General features: G+C 45.4%; 1 protein-coding gene and 1 non-coding gene across 3 annotated transcripts in view; both read left to right on the top strand.

The window, feature by feature from the left end:
- The first annotated feature begins 357 nt into the window (after positions 1-357).
- The window catches only part of Efcab2 (EF-hand calcium binding domain 2), a 131,234-nt gene continuing 107,509 nt past the window's right edge, over positions 358-24,082 (top strand). The window contains exons 1-2 of one of the 2 annotated variants that reach the window (XM_036202329.1): positions 358-479; positions 20,206-20,315. In XM_036202329.1, coding sequence (XP_036058222.1) covers positions 20,276-20,315 — 40 coding nt within the window. In that variant the 5' untranslated portion in view covers positions 358-479; positions 20,206-20,275. Of the gene's footprint in view, positions 480-20,012; positions 20,316-24,082 lie in introns of those variants that run through there. The other variant, XM_036202330.1, reaches the window with a different exon arrangement.
- On the top strand, positions 22,394-22,496 carry LOC118593556. The gene has a single exon (XR_004946234.1). It is a non-coding gene; the product is annotated as a U6 spliceosomal RNA (small nuclear RNA).

Below are 24,082 nucleotides of genomic sequence, written 5' to 3'. Positions count from 1 at the left end.
GTAGAGCATCAATACTGACTCCAAAATGTTCAGTATGTCAGGCCCAATAGACTGACTGTGTAATCTCTGAGATGGGCATTTAGCGGTGCATGCAATTATTATTAAAGTGCTGTGCGGATCTGTGTGCCCTATTATGGGGACACGGAACTGGATCCTGGAGGGAAGACAGGAGCAAGCCTAGGAGGCCTAGGCGTTCAGGGATAAGACTATAAATAAGCACGGGCTCCAGGGAATCGTGAGGCGGGCGGGTGCGCGCCTTGCACTTCCTGGGAATCGCGAGCCCAGGGCGGCAGGCGGGGCCAGGCACCAGCCCACTTGACAACTGTGCTGGGCCCAGCGTGCTGCTGCTCCGGGCGCGCGTCCACGCCGCGTCACGTGCGCGCGGGGGCCTGGCACAGCCCCCTCCACCCCGCTTGCCTCACCGGAGGGACTCGTGATGCCTGCTTCCGGGACAGATGCTTGCCGCCTTGGAAAGCCAGGTCATGCGCGGAAGACAGGTTCACCTTCCAGATGAGGATAGGAAAAGAGCTACACCCATCCGGGGCTGAGGGTATTTAGCTAGCTCAGGAATCCCCAGCAGCACAGTGGACGGATGAATGAAGAAAGAGAAAAATAAGTGTGAGGAACTGTGAGTGAGGCAAAAGAACAGTTAATACAGGGCTGGGGGAGGAGGGGGCGGGGAGGCGCGGCGGTGCAGCCTAAGCATGTTATGCCTGGGGCTCAGTGCCCTGCACCCGGAAGGACAGACAGGTCTGGAAGGTCTGGAGGGGAGATGACCGAGCCCATCCCAAAGTCCACAGACCACTCTGCACTGCAGTTGCTGCTTCTTACCCACGGAGGGCTTCTCACCCCTCCTCCACGATTTAGCACAGTGAAGGTGAAGGCTTGGGTTTACTTAATGGGATTGTGTGCCATACCCACCATTACAGAAGTGCCTGGTTTGACAAATGCCCGTTGGTTTTCAATGGCCTTTTTATTTAATCATCTGAGGGAGAAGTACAAACTACTTTGCAGCAGGTACTTATCGTGGAAGCTTAGATTCTGAGTTAGGACTTAACGTTTTCTTATGGGCTGTGGGTGCACGTGTTGTCGGAGGACAACGTGCAGAAGTCTGTTCACTCTTTCCATCTCTTGGGTCTCAGGAATTGAACTCAGATTGTCTGACTTGGTGGCAGGAGCTTTTACTGGCTGAGCCGTCTCATTGGGGTCTGATTAAATAGTTCAGCCATTTCACAGGATGCAGACTTCTAAGGCATCAAAGGAAGCGGCTGTATTATTTTTCCTCCTAAGATACCAAGATGGATTCAGGCGCTGTCCACCTGTATAGTTCTTTATGAGGTTGTGGATGTAGCAGTCATTGACAATCATTGCTTAGGATATTTTGTTTGTTTGTTTGTTTGTTTGAAACAGAGTTTCTCTGTGTAGTTTTGGTGCCTGTCCTGGATCTCGCTTTGTAGATCAGGCTGGTCTCGAACTCACAGAGATCGGCCTGGCTCTGCCTCCTGTGCCACCACCACCCGGCTTTGATTAGGAATTTATTTCATTAGGTGTTGAGTGGCAAAACTGTAGTCTTATCATTTCCTCCTCTTTAATGAGCAGGATCTTTCCTGATTGATCGTTTGGTTACCCTGAGTTATGGAGCATCCAGGACACACTGAATAGATGCTCCATGTTTTATTTTTGGAATGAAGAGTTAGTTGTATCCCCAGCATTCTCTAGAGGTGACCAAGGGGTTTATTTCTGAAGGCTTATGAGAATCATATACTCGATGCATCTCAATATGCAGCAGTTGTTATTTTATTCATTTATTTGATGCCCAGGATGCTCTCCTTTCAGCCATAACTCCTGTGTCCTTCAGATAGAGCCCCAGAAGTCTTGACAATATAATATTTCAGGGCTCAACAAAATTTAAGATGTAGTAAACTTGACAGAAAAGCAACAAAACAAAAACTACTTGGGTTCTTTGGCAATAGGTTCAAAGAGGAAAAAGTCATGAATCTACAGAGTATAAGAAACCAGAGAGACATCATATGACTGTTTGGACCTTGATCATGCTTTTACTTTGTATTAGTTAATGGATTTATTTATTTATTTTTGTAGTGATGGGGCTTCACATGTTAGGCAGAGTGCTATGCCACTGAGCTGGGCTTCAACCCACCCCACATACACTCCCCCCCCCACACTTCCCCCCCCCACATACACACATACATACACACACACACACACACACACACACACACACACACACACACATTGCATGGGCCAACAAGATGGCTCAGATGATAAAAGCAATTACTGCATAAACCTGTCAATTTGAATTACTCACCTGATCCCATGGTAAAAGGAGAAAAATCAACTCCCAAAAGTTGTCTTCTGACCTTTACATGCATGCACCATGCCAATGCATGCCCACACACACACAAAAAAAAATAATAAATTAATTAAATGTAATAAGAACTAACATGAGAAAGAAAATTGGACAATTGCTATCAAGTTAATGATATTAAACAATAGCCACAATCTTATTCTATAGATGTTAATATGATGTGGTAATATTAAAAAAAATATTCCTAGGGCTGGAGAGATGGCTCAGCAGTTTAGAGCACTGGCTGCTCTTCCAAAGGACCCAGGTTTGATTCCAGCACCCATATGGCAGCTCACAACCATCTGTAACTCCAGTTCTAGGGGATCCAATACCCTTTTCTGACCTCTGGGAGCACCAGACACAAATGTGGTGCGCATACATATAGTCATGAAAAAAAAAAAAAAAAACCAGTCACAAAATAAAGACATCTAAAAAAATAAATAAGGAAATTTTTTTATTTGCAAACCCTCATGAGGTTAGGGTTTGCAGCTCAGTAGTAGGGGCCTATCACACTGCATAGGACCTCCAATGATACATATGCATACAAGTTGTTTTGTGTTTTAAAGGACAGAATGTACCCCAGGGTGGCCTTGAACTTATATAGCAGAGGAATGCCTTGAAGTCTTGATCTTTCTGCTATCAGCTCCGGAGTGTTGGGATTACTGGCACTCTCCACCGTACCAGGCTATACGTTTCTGATAAGTTAAGATAAAAGCTGAAATATCATAGATGAAATTATATCTGAGTTCTTTTCAAAATAACCTGGCTAGGGTGGGAGCATAGAACAGGTATGGCATGCTGGAGTCCCATCTGCTTCCAACTGACCATGACTGAAGCAGAGTGATGAGCTCCGGGGAAGGGAGGCACTATGATCATGCCTCTGATTTTATATTGCTTGAAAATTGCCAACGTGTATAACATTTATTTTAAAGTGCAGAACGCCTTAGAAGGAAGCCAGAGAGGAACTGACTGCGGCAGAGCTACACCAAGTCCATAAATATAGTCTTGCCTAATTCAGAAGTGTGTTAGCCACCTGCCAGCTGCAGCAGAAGAGTTAGAGGAAGAGCCCCGTGACTAAGCGAACGGCACAGTCTGATTTCATATTGTCAGGCTCATCACAGCCTGTGCTGGGGGCTTTTCACCCAGTCAGCACACTTGATTCTTTCAACAGCCCGTGGAATTGAGGCTGTCTTTAGAGCACCCGCTTTACAAGTGGGAGGACTGAGGCTCACCCGATAAACAGCAGAGTTTTGCCTCAAACAGAATTGGCTCTGGAGTTCCTACACCATTTTTTTGTTTTTCCTATGCTCAGTGTGTGTGTGTGTGTGTGTGTGTGTGTGTGTGTGTGTGTGTGTACTCAAGCACATATGTGTGCTGTACACAGGTATGCTCAAGTACACTGAGGATCACTGCCAGGACCTCCCAGAAACTAGACAAGGGTTCTACTGTTGAGCTATAGCCCCACGCACAGAATTTCTATCCTTGATAACAGCAGCATAAATGTATCTTAATAGATGATAGAACGGTCTGTCCACTCTATTTGCCACAGGTATCTTGTGAGGAGGATACTCCCATGAGTCCCATCTCAGAGATGAAAACATTGAGATAGGAAACGGCTTCAAGATGATACAGTTGGCACGTTGCAGAGTCGGGACTTGGAAGGGCAGGTTGTGGGGGCAACTGGGGGCATGGAGAGGAGATGGCTCAGCAGTTAAGAGCACTTGCTGCTCTTGCAGAGGACCAGGGTTTGGTTTTTAGTGCCCACATTAAGAAGCTCACAATTAAGCCGGACGGTGGTGGCACATGCCTATAATCCCAGCACTCGGGAGGCAGAGCCAGGGGATCTCTGTGAGTTTGAGGCCAGCTTGGTCTACAAAGTGAGTTCTAGGAAAGGCTCAAATTACACAGAGAAACCCTGTCTCAAAAAAAAAAAAAAAAGAAGAAGAAGAAGAAGAAGAAGAAGAAGAAGAAGAAGCAGCAGCTCACAATTGCCTGTAATTCCAGTTCCAAGGGACCTAATGCCCTCTTCTAGCCTCCAAGGGCACATACACACATGTGTGTATACATACACCCAGGCACTCACACATAAAATATTAAAAAACATTTTTTAAAGGGAAGAAGGCTTGGACTCCATTCTATTCTGTGGCCTCTCACATTATTGGCCACTCAGCCACACTGACAACTGTCTACATCCATGTGTGTGTGTGTGTGTGTGTGTTGGTGTGTTGTGTTTGGTGAATGTATGTGTGTGTGTGTGTGTGTGTGTGTGTGTTTGGTGAATGTATGTGTTTGGTGAATGTATGTGTGTGTGTGTGTGTGTGTGTGTGTGTGTGTGTGTAGTGTGTGTGTTTAATTGGTGCTGGGGATGGAACCCAGAGTCTTGTGCATGCTAAGCAGGTACTCAGACACTGAGCCTCATCCTGGCCCTGTTGAGCTTGTGTTGAGCCCCTGAAGGAGACAGAACCTGTTGAGATCTGGGATGTGGTGATGATGGAGACTGTGGAGTTGTCCTTTCACTAACTTAAGGCTTCCAGCTGGGAAATCTCCAAGGAGCTGACAGGAGATGACAGAGATAAACTCAGGCCCAGCCTGCCTCATTGTTAAACCTCAATCAGAAAGAACATGACTAACACCCACAAAGGCTCTGCTGAATCCTGAGTCCCCAGCTCTGCATTTGCCTGTGGACCACCCCACTCTGCAACGTGAACTTTATCACTGTGGCCCTGGGACAAAATGCTCATCCTGCTCTAGAATCCTTTCTCTCCTATTGGAGTCATTGAACTTGACAGCTCTGCCTCCACTCCGGAGCCCCTTTCTCTGGAATCTATTTGTTAATTTTTTAAATGCATATGAGGATTTTTTGTTTGTTTGCCTGCAAGTATGTCTGTGTACCTCATTTGTGCCAGGTGCCCAAAGAGACCAGAAGATGGCATTGGACCCACTGGGACTGTAATTACAGATGGTTGGTTGTAAACTGTCATGTGGGTGATGGGAATCAAACCTGGGTCCTCTGGAAGAGCAGCCAGTGCTCTTAACCACTGAGCCACCTTTCCAGCTCCCAGTTTTGGAATCTAAATCATTTTTTTGAGTTGCACGAGTCAACTTAATGCTTAATTATCTACACTGCTCAATTGTTATTTAACAATCTTTGTGTGTGTGTGTATTACACGTATTACACACACATAATATAATGAATTTTATTATATTTTTTCAAGACAGAGTTTCTCCGTGTAGACCTGGTTATGCTGGATCTCACTCTGTAGCCCAGGCTGGCCTTGAACTTACAGAGATCTGCCTGCCTTTGCCTTTTGAGTGCTGGGATTAAGGGCATGTGCCACCATAGCCTGGCATAAAATTAAAAATTTTTATGTTAGTATCTCTTATAACATAGGCTGGCCTTAAACTCAGTGTTACCTAAATCTGGAATAGTTTGATTTTAGTTATTTAATTGTTGTATGTCTGATGTGTATGTGGGGCATATACATGCTATGGTGTGTGTGTGTGAGGTTAGAGGGCCATTTTGAGGAATCACTTCTCTCCTTCCACCTTTATGCGGGTCACAGGGATTGAACTTAGGCCATCAGCCTCATGTACTTTACCCACTAGCCATCTTTCTTGTCCTTTAGTTTAAAAAGAGATAATTTCTCTCTCTCTGTCTTGCTCTGTCTCTGTGTTTGTGTGTATGTATGCTCATGCACCAGGGAAAGTCAGATGACAACTTGTGGGAGTGGTGTAGCCAGCCAGGACACAGGAAAACTTCCAACTACAGAGTGGATTCTCTCTTTCCACCATGGAGGGCCCTGGGCTCAAACTCAGGTTGTCAAGTATAGTGTTAAGCCTCCTTTACCTGCTCAGCCATCTTGCTGACCCTAATTCCAGAATACTTCAATCATCCCCAGACAAATTTGATATCCATAAGCTGTCAATTCTCATTCGCCCCTCCCTCAAGCCCCTAGGAACTACTTGTCTACTTCCTGTTTCTATGGTTTTGCCTCTTGCACAAATTTCATGATGGACTCTCCCTCCTTGGCTTATCAGGCCTTCAGTTCACTAATGACTGCTTCTATCACTTGGGCTTCTTAACTGGTCCTCAGAGAACAGCCTTCACTAGTGCCTCTTGGTAACATCCCCCAGCAGGCTTTTATTATGGGAGGTGAAGGGAATAGTTATGAACATTTATTGTGTGTTTTGTATGTGTGTATGTCTGTGCACCTCATGTCTGCAGTACCTAAGGAGGCCAGAAGAGGGCATTGGATCCCAATCCTCTGAAGAGGCAGCCAGTGCTCTTAACCACTGAGCCATCTCCTTAGCCTTCTTAACTGGGACCAAGATTACAAATAGAAACAAATCAAAGATTATATGGAAAGGTTGGATATAATATCTTACACTTGAAATCCCAGCATATAGGAGGCTGAGACAGGAGGATTGGTGTGAGTTTGAGGCTAGCCTGGAGTACATATCAAGTACCAGACCAGGCAGAACTCCATAGCAAAGATTTTTTCTAAAAAAAAAAAAAAGAAAAGAAAAATGGCTGGGCAGAGGTGGTGCATGCCTTTAATCCCGCACTCGGGAGGCAGAGGCAGGCAGATCTCTGTGAGTTCAAGGCCAGCCTGGTCTCCAAAGTGAGTTCTAGGAAAGGCACAAAGCTACACAGAGAAACCCTGTCTCAGGAAAATAAATAAATAAATAAATTTGGTTTTGCTTTATTTTAGTGTGTGCATATGTGTGTGTGTGTGCGCACATGTGTGTGTCATGTGCATATGTGTGTGTGTGGCATGTGCATATGTGTGTGTATGGCGCGCGCGCGCATATGTGTGTGTGTGTGTGTGTGTGTGTGCACTCACATATGCTTTGGCAAGGGTGTAGAGGTCAGAGGGCACTTTTGGTAGTTGATTCTCCCTCTGTGGGTTCTGGAGATTGAACTTGGGTTGCTAGGCTTTTGAAGCAAGAGCCTTTACCCTCTGAACCATCTGTCCCATTGGCCCCAAGCGGTGATCATTCTTAGATTTAAGTGTTATACAATGAAGACTCAGATGTTCCAGGCTGGCCATGACTTGGCGCTTTACTGCCTCAGCTTCTGGAAGAGACAAAACCATAGGCATGGACCACTAGGTTCAGTGAAAGGGAACTTTCAAACAGGAAACAGACCTCAGTGTGGTATACTGGTGTGCACCTGTCCCTTAGCCAGTCAGAGTTTGGGCTCATGCACTGGCAAAGTGGATCGTCAGATAACGGTGCTTGCCAAAGAGCCTAATAACCTGAGTTTGATTCCTGGGGACCACATGGAGAAGGAGAGAACTGACCTCTGACCTCCACAGGAAGGCATACATTCTCTTGTGCATGCAACACACAGACACACACGCACACAATATTTTAAAAAAATTTAAGAGTTCAGGTCCAGCTTGGACAACAGTGAGACCCCATGTTTTATAAACAGAAAAAAAAAAAAACAAAAAACAAAAAAACCAAAACCCTTAATAGCAGCATTTTATAGCACTCTATGGTGTATTCTTCATATATAAAATTTACATCTATTTACTTATATTTGTGTGTGTGTGTGTGTGCGCGTGGAGGTCAGAGGACAGCTTGAGGGAATCGGTTCTCTCTGTCCATCATGTGGGTCCATCTCACCAGCTCTCTGTGTGCTTTTATGGCAGTTATCTTTTCCTAAGACTGAAAAAAAGAGATGTAATGCTAGGGATATTGACCAGGGCAGAGCCTCAGCTAGTTAAGTTAGTAAACAGACCAGGAAGTGAGGAGAAGGGACCTGTTGAAAGCAGGTGAGTTCTCTTGACTGCTGAGGCTTAACGCTAACTTTAAATCTGGTTCTCCTAGACATCCATCTTAGCCACTGTTCTAGCGCTGTGAGGAGACATGACCAAGGCTTATAGAAGGAAGCATTTAATTGGGGGCTGGCTTACAGTTTCAGACGGTGAGTCTGTGACCATCATGTTGAGGAGTGTGGCAGCAGGCAGGAAGCCACAGTGCTGCAGCAGTAGGTGAGAGCTCACATCTTACCTGAAAGCTGGAGGCAGAGAACAGAGACTAACTAGTCCTGGTGTGGATTTTTGGCATCTCAAAGCCCAATCACAGTGACACACTTTCTCCAACAAAGCCACACCTCCTAATCCTTCCCAAACAGGTCCACCAACTGGTGACCAAGCATTCAAACATATGAGCCCATGGGTGCCGTTCTCATTCAGACCAGCACAATATTGCATACAACTTCCTTCCCCTATGTTTCATTATCCACCCCAGGTGCAAGGGAAGCTGAAAATATATTCTCTTATTTGGGATCCTTGCTGCCCAGATTAAAAGAAAAGTTAAGTTATAGGGGAAAAGGGAGTTAATGAATATTATGTATGCACTCTCATAAAATGTATTACCATTTTGCAAATTAGACATTTTCATAATAAATCTGAATTTTTATATATTTAGATTTTAAAAAAAATCTATGATGGAATTGAGATTTTGGCCTGGGAGAAGGGAATGCATGCTCATCTCAGCAGGCTGAAAGGGAGAGCCGGAGAAGGTGGAGGAGACCTAAGAAGGTGGAGTTGAGGGAAATGCAGGAGGTGATGCCATCCTAGGACTGGGGGGTGGGGGCAGTGACTTGGGAGCTTGCTTTCTAGTTTGGTAAAGCTAGCATTTTGAGAGGACTAACCTTGTGGTGGATGGGTTGACCAAAGAAAGACACCTGGGACAAGAAGGGAGCCAGGGAGCCATCCCAGGCCCAGGGCATGAAATGGCAAGTATTGTTAGAGTTTTTTCACATGGGCTTATTCTTACTTATGAATGCCTAGACTTAGCTTGGCTTAGTTTCTAGCCAGCTCTCCTTAACTCAAATTATCCCATCTACCTTTTACCTCTGGGATTCTCCTTTTCTCTAACTTCTTTAAATCTGACTCTTACTCCATGGCTTGTTGCTTGTGTAGCTGGGTGGCTGGCCCCTGGAGTCTTCCTCCTTCTCTGGTTCCTAGATCTTAGCTTTCTCCTTCTAGTTTTCTCCTTCTGTATATACTCTCTGCCTGCCAACCCTGCCTGTCCTTTCTCCTGCCTTGCTAATAGCCAGTTCTTTATGAAACCATCCGGTGTTTCAGACAGGCACAGTAACACACCTTAAAATACTCTACTACAGGTAAGTATTCAGAACTGTGAGATGAGGCCACAATGGGGTCCTTTTGAATGTTCTGGTTGTCACTTTTCTTTAGGTGAGGGGGGTTTCCAAGACAGGGTTTCTCTGGGTAGCCCTGGCTGTCCTGGAACTTGCTCTGTAGACCAGGCTAGTCCTGAACTCACAGAGATCCACCTGCCTCTGCTTCCCAAGTGCTGGGATTAAAAGCATGTGGCACCAGTACCTGGCTTGGTTGTGTGTGTCACATTTTAAAAAGGGAAAAACACACCGGTGAAACAAATGTTAGGAACATCTTTGGGACTGTTGTGCCCACATCGCAAGACCCCTGAGCAAGACCACCACAGAGCCAATATCCGATGCAAGCACACAGGGGTTTATTAGTAACAAAACAAGCCTGAGGCTTTGTCTGTGTGCAACACTGGACACAGCAAGTGAAGGAGGACACCCCTGAGCACTCACTTTAAGGGGTTTATATAGGAAAGGTTTATGTGTAGAGGGTTACATATCTTGGGATTGGATGAGGGGGCTGGAGTAAGGTAGTTCTTTGAAGTTACAGGCTGAAATGTAAGCATGAAGGTACTAATGGCTGACAGGATCCAGGGTATCTACAGAGACGTAAATTTTTTACTCCCTATGTCCTACTTTTGTTGAAACCAGGATATATATACATTCAGATTTATTGTTCCGGTCCTACTCTCCCCTGAGTTCAACTTCTGATCAGTTGAGCCCATTACTCCCCATATCCTATTTTACCAAGTCCAGGATATATAGATTTATTGTTCCAGTCTTATCTTCCCATGAGTTCAACTTCTGGTCAGTTCTAAAACTGCTGGTCAGCAAATACCTTTAGAGGAGTTGGGAGGGAGCGTCTCTCAAGAGGGCTACTGGTTGCCAGGCGGTGGTGGCACACACCTTTAATCCCAGCACTTGGGAGGCAGAGGCAGGCGGATCTCTGTGAGTTTGAGGCCAGCCTGGGCTAAAAGTGAGTTCCAGGACAGGCTCCAAAGCTACAGAGAAACCCTGTCTCGAAAAACCAAAAAAAAAAAAAAAAAAAAAAGAAAAAAAAAGAAAAGAAAAGAAAAAAAGAGGGCTACTGATTTTTCCCTTTCAGGGCTAGATGATTCAGTGGCTCTTAACCAGAGAGCCATCTCTCTAGCCCAGTCAAATCCATCTCAAGAACTCCACAGCCAGGTGTGGCCACCAGCCTCCATATTGGACAGCATATATCCAGTGGGCAAGAGACAGAAGAAAAAGTCCAGTTTGAGACATGTGGCTTATTAAGGATGAACATTTCCAACAAGACCCATACAGTCTCCATCTGACGAAAGTGTGACCTCGGGGCTGGAGAGATGGCTCAGAGGTTAAGAGCACTGGCTGCTCTTCCAGAGGTCCTGAGTTCAATTCCCAGCAACCACATGGTGGCTCACAACCATCTGTAATGAGATCTGGTGCCCTCTTCTGGCCTGCAGTCATACATGCTGTATACATAATAAATAAATAAATCTTAAAAAAAAAAAAAAGAAGTGTGACCTCTCCCTGTTCCCCATACTCGGTCCGTTACAGTACCTTTCCCTTTCTCTGGAAGGCTTTCTTCCTTCACTTTGCGCCTAGAAAAGTATTGACTTACCTTGACAACCTCTGCTCAGATACCATCTCTGGGAAATCAGCCCAGAGCCCTGAGACCTGAGAAGTGGCCTTGCGTTCTTTGCCTCTGTTGAGTGTTTTTGTAGCTCTGTAATTTGCTTGAGATCAAGGACCCTTAATTACGTCTGAGTCCCTGGAATGAGGCATGCTGTCTTCTAGGGTCTCAATAAAGGTAAATTAAAGAAGATGTCTAGTGTGGCCAGGACTGTAGTGAGTGGCCATTCCAGCCTTGGCCTGGAAGTTCCAACCCCCATTGAGGCTTCGGTAGTGGTCACGCCTACAAGGCATGCCTGAGAGAGGACGATGAAGACCCAGGATCAAGAGGAGAGGCCTCTCTTGGTTCCAGGACCCTGGATGCTGGAAGTAGACCCAGCAGAGTTCTCCAGAGAACACCGCCAGACTGAGCCATACCTTTCCCAGACCTATCACTTCATTTTTAAGCTACCCCACAAAATAAACCTCCCTTTTACTATGTGGAGTGGCCTTAATAATTTCACCAATACAGGACCCCATTTCTCTGCTGACATTTTAGTTGGATGGACTTTATTTCATTTTATTTAATTAATTAATGTGTATGTGTTGGGTGTGTGTTGAGGCACATGTATGTATATGTGAGAGTATGTGTACATGTGTGGCCTTCCTCAGTTGTTGTCACTTTGTGTTGGGACATCCCTGTAAGAATCAGAGCCAGCTGGGCGGTGGTGGCGCATGCCTTTAATCCCAGCACTTGGGAGGCAGAGGCAGGCGGATCTCTGTGAGTTCAAGGCCAGCCTGGTTTACAGAGTGAGTTCCAGGGCAGGCATCAAAACTACACAGAGAAACCCTGTATCAAAACACACACACACACACACACACACACACACACACACACACACACCCCACACAAATCACACTCAGAAGGGAAACAAACTGTGAAGAGGAGGTGAGAATGGAAACTTAGTACAGCCAGAGTAGGAGGTCAGTCAGACTGGATCAAAACTCCCAGAGGGTCTGATCCCTGAAGTTTGGTGTTCTTACATATCTAAACACAGTAAAAACTTTTGAGGAAAGGTCTCCCCAGGACCATTCTCATAACAAAGCTTCAGAGTGGCTGCATCCAAATTCCCTTGCAAAGCACCTGAGACCTTCATCATGGTAATGAGTTCCGTGCTCTGGGCACCACCTGGAGAGAAAGAATTGGTAAAGAGCAGAGGGTGGGTTCTATTGATGGGGGAAGTAAAGCACAGGGCTTCTTTTGTAAGGATGAGGTTTATAGTTGTCTGTTTTGTTTTTGTTTTTGGAGACAAAGGGTTTCTTGGTGTAGCCCTTGGCTGTCCTGGAACTTTTTGTAGCCCAGGCTGGCCTTGAACTCACAGGGATCTGCCTGTCTCTGCCTCCTGAGTGATGGGATTAAAGGCATGAGCCACCATAATTAGCCTAAGGATGGGTTTTATTCCCTGAGACACAAAGCCTAAGGGCCTAAGCAATTCCCAGGATTTGGGGGAAATTCAGGTGGAGGCTGGCTCCTAATAGAACAGCAAAGGATCACCAGGTTGTTTGGCCAACTTTCCCTCCAGGAGTCTGTGTGACCAGGTGTCATTCTTGCTTCCTTGGAAGAAAGCAGGTTTGTGTGCTTAACACTTATGGTTTCTCCAATGCTTACTCTAGGTGGTGCTTCCTACAACTTTGGTATTTTTGAGTTACTAAAAATGTTTGTATTTAATCAACGTCTATTTTGTGTGTGTGTGTGGGGGGGTATGTGCTGGACACTCTGTGTAGGTGGAGGTCAGAGGATAACTTGTAGGAGTCAGTCTTTTCTACCCTGTGGGTTCCAGGGACTGAATTCAGGCCATCTTGCTTGGCAGACCTTTGCCTGCTGAGCCATTTCCCTGTCCCCGACCGTCTTAGTTAGGGTTGCTGTTGCTGTGATGAAGCAGCATGACCACAAACAACCTGAGAGGGAAAAGATTTGTTTGGCTTACACTTCCAGGTCATCACTGAAGGAAGTCAGGGCAGGAACTCAAGCAGGGCTGGAACCTGGAGGCAGGAGCTGATGCAGAAGCCATGGAGGGGTGCTGCTCACTGGCTTGGGCATCATGCCTGCTGTTTATAGAACCCAGGACCACCAGCCCAGAGATGGCACCACCCACAATGGGCTGGGTCCTCTGTTAGTTATTATTATGTGGCGCTGTGTTATTCATTAAGTGGCGCTGTTTACTGTGCAAGAAAAGCCAGGAGGCCCAACAAAACCCACTCCAAGAGTTTATTAGGGGAAAGAGAACAGGGGGCAGTGCTTAGGCCTATGAGAAATGGTGCAGAGAGAGAGAGGAAGTGGTGAGGGGTCTGTGACCCGATATTTATGGATTTCCCCACACATGAGCATATGGGCTTATGTAGCTACACCACACATGCGCATAGATTACATGATCACACAGCGCTCAGATTATGTAGGATGTAAAGCCCTGGAATGAACAAACATCTTGCCTGGCTCCTGGACTGCGCATGTGCCGTCATGTAGCTGGGGGAATGTCCAGGAATTCCAACACCCTCCCCATCAATCACTAATTAAGCCAAGGCCTTACAGGCTTGTCTGCTTACAGCCAGATCACCTGAAGGCGTTTTTTTCAAATCGAGGGTCCCTCCTCGCAGATGGCTATAGTTTGCGTCAAGTTGACATGAAGATAGCCAGCACATCCACCCTGGTTTTTGAGACAAAACCTCATTGAGATTTAGGGTTCATCAAATTTGACTAGTGAGGAAGCCCGAAGATCTAGCTGGCTCTGCCTCCTAGCACTGGGATTATAAACACACAGAGTATTTTATTGAGCGTGCTATCTCCCTGATCCCTGTACATGCATTAACTTACTGTGACAAGGTCTCATATAGACAAGCCGGCCTTGAACTCCTGATCCTCCTGCCTCATTCAAGCCCTGAAATTAGGATTGGGTAACGCCTGCCCACTGGCCTGTTAGGTTTTTAAAAGACTTGCTCCTCTTCCGAATTCCATTTTCGCTCCAAATTGACAAGCCCCTCCCAGGAGCAGAGTTCAAGGACAGCGTCAAAGGATAGCTCCAGACATAAACTGATGCAAGCTTAGGTTCAGCATCAGTGCTCAGTGCTGCTCAGAGAGAGAGACAGAGACAGAGAGAGAGAGAGAGAGACAGAGAGACAGAGAGACAGAGAGAGAGAGACAGAGACCACACGGAGGGGGAGGAATACAGAAGGAGAGAGTGTATAAAGAGAGAACACAGAGAGAGCACGTCTGCTTTTTAGGCTGGGACGCTGTCACAGGCTGGTGACATAATTAGGGACATAATCCTTACATCGACTATCTGTATATAGTAATAGACATTGAAATGCCACAGAGAAAATGATCAGAAAATGGTGACAAACAGGAGAGGTGCCTTTCTTCCACAGCACAGAATGAGTTCACTTACCACCTTTCAATTAAAACTGAGCCCACAAAATGGTTCAGTGGGTGGAGGTGCCTGCTGCCAAGCCTCACAGCCTGAGTTTGAGCCCTGGCCTCTGCGGGGCATTCAGCACCTAAACCACAGCATGTGGACATTTGGGCATCGTAGTGGGACACTCGGTCTCACCTTGAGACTCATTAAATGGATGGTGAATCCTAACAGAAAGGAATTGGAGTGTTGCATAGGCCGAACCTTGGACAAAGAGCAGTTGTTCAGGCTGAGCTAGATTATTGGTTGGAGCAGTTGAAGAGATATGAACAGGCATCAAGGAGAGGTAGGTTTCCAAATACAAGGTACGGTAGTTTGAATGAGAAATGCCTTCCATTAGCTCTGTTTGAGCACTGGACCCCCAGCTGGTGGGATGGTTTGGGGAGATGGTACAACCTTGCTTGAGTAAGTATGTCACTGAGGGTGGCCTTTGAGAGTTCATGGTCTCACCCCACTTTCCATTTGCTCTTTCTGCTTCATGTCTGTAGTCGGGGATGTGATCTCTTAGCTTCCTGCTTCCGCTGTCCATTGCTATACCTTCTTGCCACAATAGACTCCTACTTCTCTAGAACTGTAAGCCAAAACAAAAGCCAAAACAAAACACCAACATTTTGTTCTTTTTTCCATAAGTCGTGTTTGGTGGTGGTTTTTTTTATCTTTACACACCTTTAACCCTAGCACTCGGGAGACAGAAGCAGGCAGATCTATGTGCATTCGAGACCAGCCTAGTCTACAAAGTGAGTTCTAGGACAGCCAGGGTGACTCAGAGAAACCCTGTCTCAAAACTGTCCCTTCCCCCACACTGTAAAAAAAGATTTTAGGCTCTCAGGACTAGAACTTGATATGTAGACCAGACTGACCTTGGACTCACAGGCATCCTCTTGCCTCTGCCTACTGCGTGCTGGGATTAATGAGTATGCCACCAATCAGAGGAAGGTGGGGTTTTTTGTTAGACAAGATCACACTGTGTAACCCAGGTTGACCTTTGACTAGTGATTTCTGCCTCAGCCTCCTGAGAGCTCTTAATATAAGCCTGACACATCATACCCAGCTCCAGACCAGAGTTTTCTTGTTTGTTTTTAAAATTTATTGTGTGTGTGTGTGGGGGGGGCATGCACACCACAGCTTGCATGTGGAGGTTGGAACACAGCTTTGTGGAATACATTTTCCTCTTCTTCTACCTTCAGGATCAGATTCAGATTGTCAGTTCTGCATGGCAAGTGCCTTTCCCGATCAAACCATTTTGCTGGTCCAAATGTTTAAGATCTCTAACTTTTTTTTCTCTTTTATTTCTTCAGTGCTAAGAATTGAACTTGGGGCCCTGTGAGGGCTGCCAGGCGAGTGCTCCATCACAGAGCTACAACCCTATCCCTTTTTTTGTATTTGTTTGTTAGTTTTATTCTGAGACGGGAGCTCTTGTAGCCTAGGCTGACCTCAAAGTTACTATGTACTGAGAATGACCTTGAACTTCTGATCTTCTTGCTGGGATTATCCGCAAAAGGAAGGGATAAAAAATATCAGCCGTCTCTGAACATCTCTTAGATTACTTAGTTTATGCTGCAAATCAAAAGCTCTCCAGTTTGTAAAATTTTATGCAAATGCTTATTTGGGGAACAGTTCCAGTTTTGACATGTTAGACAACATTGCTGCAATTTTTGTTGCCCCAGCTACTGCTCTGAAGTATTCATTATGACAGAGACTGTGTGAGGTGATTTGCAAGATGCCAGAGGATGGCAGCCTAAGCTGGGTTAGCTCAGTGGTAGAGCATTTGCCCTGCGGGGGAGAGGCTCTGGTTCCATATCCTATACCAGAAGTGAAATCCAAAAGCCCAAATACTTGCTTTGAGGAGTGAATAAACATGGTAACTGTATCTGAGAGCAACAGGGCCAGAAATCTGAACTATATTCTGCAAATATTTCTTACTAAGTGTATTGTATAGTAAAGGCATGGAATACGTTGGCACCCGATGGAAGCTGACTCATACATTTTTTGTTTGTTTGTTTTTTGTTTTTCGAGTGTAGTTTTGGTGCCTGTCCTGGATCTCAATCTGTAGACCAGGCTGGCCTCGAACTCACAGAGATCCGCCTACCTCTGCCTCCTGAGTGCTGGGATTAAAGGTGTGTGCCACCACCGCCTGGTGGACTCATACATTTTTAAGTGTGTTTGGATAATCAAAAGAAAATTACTTATTTAATTGTTGTATAAAATTATTTGTTTTATTTTTTGTGGGGGGTTGTGTAGATGAACAGTCTTATTAAACAAGAAACACAGAACTGGGGCTGGAGAGATGGCTCAAAGGTTAAGAGCCCTGGCTGCTCTTCCAGAGGTCCTGAGTTCAATTCCCAGCAACCACATGGTGGCTCACAACCATCTGTAATGAGATCTGGTGCCCTCTTCTGGTGTACAGGCAAAACACTGCATACATATATTAAGGAAATAAATCTTAAAAAAAAAAAAAGAAGAAGAAGAAAAAGAAACACAGAACCAAATGCAGAGTTACAAGCCCAAGAGGTCAGAGCAGTAGCTGAGAGCTCAGACTTAAAACGGCCTTTCTTACCCTTTGCTGCCACTGTCATCCTTCCCCTCAGAAAGAGACCTACTTCCTGTGTGTCTGTCTTTTTCTTTCTTTCTTTCTTTCTTTCTTTTTTTTTTTTTTTTTTTTTGGTTTTTCGAGACAGGGTTTCTCTGTGTAGCTTTGGAGCCTGTCCTGAAACTCGCTCTGTAGCCCAGGCTGGCCTCAAACTCACAAAGATCTAACTGGCTCTGCCTCCGGAGTGCTGGGATTAAAGGCATGTGCCACCACCGCCCGGCTTATCTGTCTTTTTATTGACTTTCTGTTCTGCCTTCTCATTGGTTGTAAACCCAACCACATGACCTCCTTGTCACTGCTTGTCATACAGACCTCCATGTCTTCTATGGTTGGTATTGAGATTAAAGGCATGTGTCTCCATGCTGGCTGTATCCTTGAACACACACAGATCTGCCTGTCATGTGATCTGGATTAAAGGTGTGCACCACCACCCGGCTTCTTCTATGGCTTGCTGTTAGCTCTGACCCCCAGGCAACTTTATTTATTAACATACAAATAAAATCACATTTCAGTACAAATAAAATATCACCATAGGGTTGGGGGTACAGGTACATACCCCCCAGGAAATGCATGTGGAAGCCAGAGGAGGGTGTCAGATGTCTTCCTGTATCCCTCCATGTCTTATTTCTTTTAAGACATGATCTCTTACTGAACCAGAAATTCACCTGAGGCTGGGATGTGTGGCCAGCCAGCTCCCAGGATCCACCTGACTGACTCTTCACCCTAGTTCTGGGGTTGTAGGCACGCATGGCCATGTTTTCTGGGAAACAACCCCGTGGGAGGGGAAGAAACTTCTCCCCAGTCTACCTGGGGCAATGCACTCTCTCCCTTGTGAAGTTTCTGACATAAAGTAGTTCTCAGTATATGTAAGACTCTTTGCCTCCTTCCTTACCAGCCTATGTTATGGAATAATCTTTTTGTACACTGTGAAGACGTGTCTTGGCCAATGTGCCTTCTAATTGATTTAATAAAAGGCTGACTGGCCAATAGTCAGTACTCAGGAGGCAGAGACAAGGGGATCTCTGTTAGTTCCAGGTCAGCCTTGTCTATAGAGTAAGTTCCAGGTCAGCCGGGCTATCACGCAGAAAAACTGTCTTGAAAAACAAAACAAAAAAACAAACAATAAAGGGGACAAAACAGACAAACGAAAAAAAGATGTAAGTGCTACTTAGTAGCAAGCCTAAGCTATTGGCTGAGTATTTATAATTAATAATAAGTCTCAGTGTGGTTATTTGGGAGCTGGCTGTCAGGAAAGAGCTGACTGGTGGGATAGAAAAACTCCACCTACAAGCCTAAGCAGTCAAAATTTCTTAACTTCTGCCTTGAAATGGAAGAAACCCTACCAACATCTAAAATGGCTGTCCAATAGCAAACAGTTAAGCAAGTTACATGTAAGGGGCTGATTGAGCACAAGGAAGGTGGACTGAACCTGTTTCCTCTGTGGGTATTGAGGGGTAAACTTGGGAGTCACCAGGTAAAGCTCCAGGCTGCCTGGCAGAGCTCTGGGCTCTAGATGCAGAAAGCAGCCAACAAGTCTCTCAGAGAATGTAGCAGGCTGAATATAATCCCTCTTGGGTTAACCGGACACAGACAAATGGAGCCAGGAGAGATTTCCTCAGAGGTCAGCTCCAGGTTGCTGCTTCATAAGCTGTGTCTAGTCCAGCAGGGGAAGCTACACCTGTTCTGTGAAACGACTACCAGGGTTCACTCCTGGCATTCTTGCAGCTGACGGAGGGCCCTCTGGGGCACATGGACACACTAGAAGACCTGACAATTGTTCAAATGCCACACTGGGTTATTGGAACAACCTCCTGCCACTCAAACTGAAATTACCCAGGTTGGAGTTCAAGGAGCTAAAAGTGAACCTTTATTTAGCATTAAAAAAAATAATAATAAATTTAAAAAACTCATAATATTTTCCCTTCCTTCCTTTTTTTTTTTTCTTTTCTTTTGAGCTGAGAATCGAACCCAGGGCCTTGCACTTGCTAGGCAAGTGCTCTACCACTGAGCCAAATCCCCAACCCCCTTCCTTCTTTTCTTAAATTTTGAGACAAGGTCTCAATTCTGACTGGTCTGGCACTTTATCTGCAGGATGGCCTCAAATCAGAGGTCTGCCTGCTACTGCCACTGAAGGCTGGGATTAAAGATATGTGCCACCACACCCAGAAGAGGGTGTTAGATCCTCTGGAGCTGGAGTTACAGATGGTCGTGAGCCACCTTGTCGGTGCTGGGAACTGAATCCAGCAAGTGTGCTCTTTTCCACTGAACCATCTTACCAGCCCCAGAAATTACTTTTTTAAAAATTATATTTGCTGGGTATGGTGGGATACTCAGAATGATCTTATCTCAAAAGTACCTTAACTGGGCCCTGCTCCTCACCTGGGAAGCACAGTAGATCGAGCTAATTCACCAGAAAGTTAAAAAACAAAATACCTGGGTAAGGCTTAGTGGAACACACCTTTAGTTCTGGTAATTAGGAGACCAAGGCGGGTGGATTTCTGGGAGTCTGAGGCCAGCCTGGTCTACATAGTAAGTTCTAGGTCAGACAGAGGATACATAGTGAGTCTTTGTCTCAAAAACCAAACCAAAACATACATTGTTTGTTTGTTTGTTGTTTGTTTGTTTGTTTGTTTGCACGTATTTGGAGGTCAGAGTACAGCTTTCAGAAGTCACTTCCTTCCACTCTTTGCATTCACCTCATGGGTTTCCGGGACTGGGACTGAACTCAGGTCATCAGGCTCGGCTGCAAATGCTTTTACTTCCTGAGTCTCACACAGTAACTGCTTCCGCCGTGTGGCTGCTTGCACCAGACTCTGTGTAAAAGTGCTTGACTTATTAGGAACCCAGTGAACGTCACAACCTGCAAGGAAGTAGCGCCCTCATTGAACAGCTGAAAAAGCTGAGTAAGAAGACTCCAAGGCTCAGGTGGTTTGCCCAAGTTCACCTAGCCAACAAGTGGCAAGGACAGAATTTGAACTCAGGACTGATTGGCATGCACGCCCACGTTGTTGTAAATTTTTTTTTCTTGCAGGATTTGAATGTGTATGTAAGGCAAGAAGTTTCTGCCAACACAGACTCATTTGTGAAGATTAACTGAGAAAATGTATGCAAGTACACAGTCCAGCATACAGTGGAGATTCAGTAAGCATTATTTATTTATTTTTGAGATGGTCTCATTATGTAGTCCTATCTGGCCTGAAACACTGGCTTGCCCAGAACATGGAGTTTCACTTACCTCTGTCTCTTTACTGCTGGAGTTAAAGGCATGAGCCACCATCCTTGCCTAGTACTTATTATTTTTTTTTTTATAACCATTAGCTTACAAAACTGGGTGTGGGAGTAAATTCCTAGCTTGGGAAGCGGGGAAAATGGAGGTGTGAGGATCAGAATTTCAAGCATATCTTTAGCTAGATAGCAAGTTCTAGGACAGCTGGGGATTTAAGAGACCCTGTCTCAAAAACTAACTAACTAACTAACTAACTAACTAACACCCTGCAACATGTACAGTAGAGTGGGACAATGATTTTTTTTTGGGGGGGAGGAGGAGGACAATGCTTTTCTGTTAGTGGGTTTCATGGACAATTATTATTTACTTAAAAATAGCAGATCTCACATGGCTCCCCTACTAAGTCAGTTGGCCAAGTTAAAAATAGACTCCAAACAGAGCAAGAACAGAAATTCAATCTTCGATATCAAGTCATGGGGAGCAGTGACGGTGTCTGTCACTGAAAAAGAGCCCGAGCGAGCTGACTATGCATTTGCACGAAATGAACCCATTTCTGGTTCAGTTTCAGTCTGCTCCTTTCCACAGCAGAGAGAACATGCATATGCATACATGTGCAAATCAACAGACTAGGATAATCAATTACTACTTATCTGCAATACTGTGCACAAATTTCTTAATGTTGGGGGTTGATACTAACATAAATACAGTACAGCAATATTCAGGTCCTTGAAAAATCTTTAAGTGGAGGAGAAAGGATGTATTTACTTATGTAATTAGAAAGGAAAAAAAGGACAAGGTCTCCCTGTGTGGTGCCGTTTGGCCGGGAACTTGATTTGCACACCAGACTGGCTTCAAACTCACAACAATGCTCCTGCCTCAGCCTTCCAAGTGATAGGATTATAGATGTGTGTCGACACACCCAACCACAGGAATAATTAATGTTTCAAGCATTTGAGATGCAGATGCCCACATGGCTAGGTTGGTTAATACCTAGATGAGGATAACCATTACCTTGTGCTCAGTTCGCAGTGGTGGATTAGAGAGCAGGGTTGACATTGCTGTTCTGTCATTTGAAACCCTGAGAACTGACTGGCATGGCACTGTGCCAGGTACTTACTCCCTAGAACCTCAGCTGCCTCTCAGAAAATGCTGCTGACTCACACCTTTAATCCCAGCACTCGGGAGGCAGAGGCAAGTGGATCTCTGTGTGAGAGAGGCTAGCCTGGTCTATCCAGTGAGTTCAGGGACAGCCAAGGCTACACACAACAAAAGCTGGAGCTCAAGTTCTCACTCATTCTCTTCCCTTTAAATTGTTCTTTGGACCACTTGGTTAGGGGCGGTGGTGGTGCACGCCTTTAGTCCCAGCACTCAAGAGGCAGAGCCAGGCAGATCTCTGTGAGTTTGAGGCCAGCCTGGGCTACAGAGCGAGTTCCAGGACAGGAACCAAAACTACACAGAGAAACCCTGTCTGGGGCGGGGGATGACAATGGCAAAGCCAGATATGGTGGCACATGCCTGTAATCCCATCACTTGGGAACTTGAGGGAATTGCTGTGTGTTCAGGGCCAGCTTAGTCTATAGAGTAAGATCCTTCTTTTTTTCCCCACCGAGACGGAGTTTCTCTGTGTAGTTTTGGAGCCTGTCTTGGAACTCACTCTGTAGATGGGGCTGGCCTTGAACTCACAGAGATCCTATCCTAAAACATGCCCCCCCCACACACACACTGCAGAATATGACAGATGGGTGTGTATTATAACTTAAAGTAATAGCAATATAAAAAAAAATTGTTCTGAGCCAAGCATGGTGGCAGGCAGATCTGTATGACTTGGAGGCCAGCCTGATCTACATAGCGAGTCCTAAGACAGCCAGAGCTACACAGTGAGACCCTGTCTAAAAAAAAAAATTCTCCCATAAAAATACAGATAAAAGCAGATACATTTAAGGAATGAATTTGTTGGGTGCCATAAAAAGAATAAGAAAAAAAAAACCCTAGAGTGTTCTCTTTGATAGCACATATTCTAAAATTAGAACAATACAGAGATTAGCCTAGCCCCGGGCAAGGCTGACAAGCAGATTCATGAAGCATTCCATATTTAAAAAGAAACAAAGTCCTACAGAAAGACTAGGGAAAAACTGATTTACAAATTTATGAGAGTTATTTCCTCCTAAAAAAGAGTTTGAAAGAGGCTTATATTTGTAAAGTGCTGTGGAAATTAAGAAGCTTGGGGCTACGAACACTGGAGATGGAGTGGCTACTAGTGTAAAATTTGGAGTCCAGTTACCTGAGTTTGGTCAATACAAACTGGTCTTCAGAGGAGGGACCCCACTTCTGTGTACAATTTTCTAGAATGGTAAGTTGGCGGGGGGACTAACCAGAGTAAGTTGTGAGTCCTTCCTGTATGTTACATACGGACTGAGCACACAGGACCCTTAATATCTCGTATAGCCTTCTGAAAGTAATAGAGCCTGTAAGTATTACTGACTACTTGAGGTAAAGAGTAAAGGAGAAGAGGCAGCCAAGGGTGAGCATTCCTTCTCTGCCTCTGGCCCGCAGTGATGTGGACTGCTTTCTCGGCTACACCATCCCCATCTGAACAGACCGAACCCTCTGAAATGGTGCACTCAAAGAAATCTTTGCTTCTTAAGGTGTCTGTTGTTTATTTTGTTATAGGGACAAGGAAAGTAACTAATAGGGATATGGACTTGAAAGGGGGCATGGCTTCAAAGCTCTCAGCCAGGACCATTTTAAACACATACCAGAGCACTGGCTGGAATAGCAATGTCTTGGATGCCACAGGAACAGTTGCTTGGCTGAGGTGTCTTTGGTTCACTCCCTGAGAGAGCTGAGTGGGTAGGACTTTGGGTGTCTTGCTTTCCACATATATTTTAAAATATTTTATTTTATGTGTATGGGTGTTTGGCCTGCATGTATGTCTGTATAGTGTGTGTGTGTGTGTGTGTGTGTGTGTGTGTGTGTGTGTGTGTGTGTGTGATGTTGGCAGCGGCCAGAAGGGGGCATCAGATCCCCTGGAACTGGAGTTATAGTCGGTTGTGAGCTGCCATGTAGGTGTTGTGAATTGAACACAGGTCCTCTGGAAGAGCAGTCAGTGCTCTATGACTGAGCTCCGTAATAGTTTTGTTAATTTGGCACAACCTAGGGGAAGAGAGTCTCACTGAGGTTAAGTCTAGGCCTGTGGGTGTGTCTGTGGGGGATTTACTTGATTGCTTGATAGAGGTAGGAAGACCCACCCACTGAGGGCGGCATCATTCCCTAGGTTTGGGCCCCGGGTAGGTACAGATGGATCTGAGCAGGGGTGCATTTATTCTTTCTGCTCTTGACTGTTGCTGTGACTGGCTGCCTCTGGTTCCTTTCACCTCGACTTCCCTTCAGTGTTAGACTGCATCAGAAGAATAAACCTCTTCTCCCTTAGAGTTGCTTTGGTTGCGTATTTTACCACAGCAACAGAAAGGAGGCTAACACTTGCAGTGCACACTTGTAATCCCAAACTCAGGAGGCTGAGGTGGGGAGACTGCTGCAAGTTTGAGGCCACACTCAGCTGTATTGCAAGTTCTAAGCCAGCTGGAGGTACATGGCAAAGCTCTGTCTCAAGAAAAAATAGATAAGAGCTGCCTTAAGAGTGTCTTGAGGGCTGGAGAGATGGCTCAGAGGTTAAGCGCACCGA

The sequence above is a fragment of the Onychomys torridus genome, chromosome 11, assembly GCF_903995425.1.
Source record: "Onychomys torridus chromosome 11, mOncTor1.1, whole genome shotgun sequence".
In the NCBI taxonomy this organism is placed as follows: Eukaryota; Metazoa; Chordata; class Mammalia; order Rodentia; family Cricetidae; genus Onychomys; species Onychomys torridus.
The sequence above is the reverse complement of the archived record's forward strand: the minus strand, read 5'-3'. Positions and strand labels throughout refer to the sequence as shown.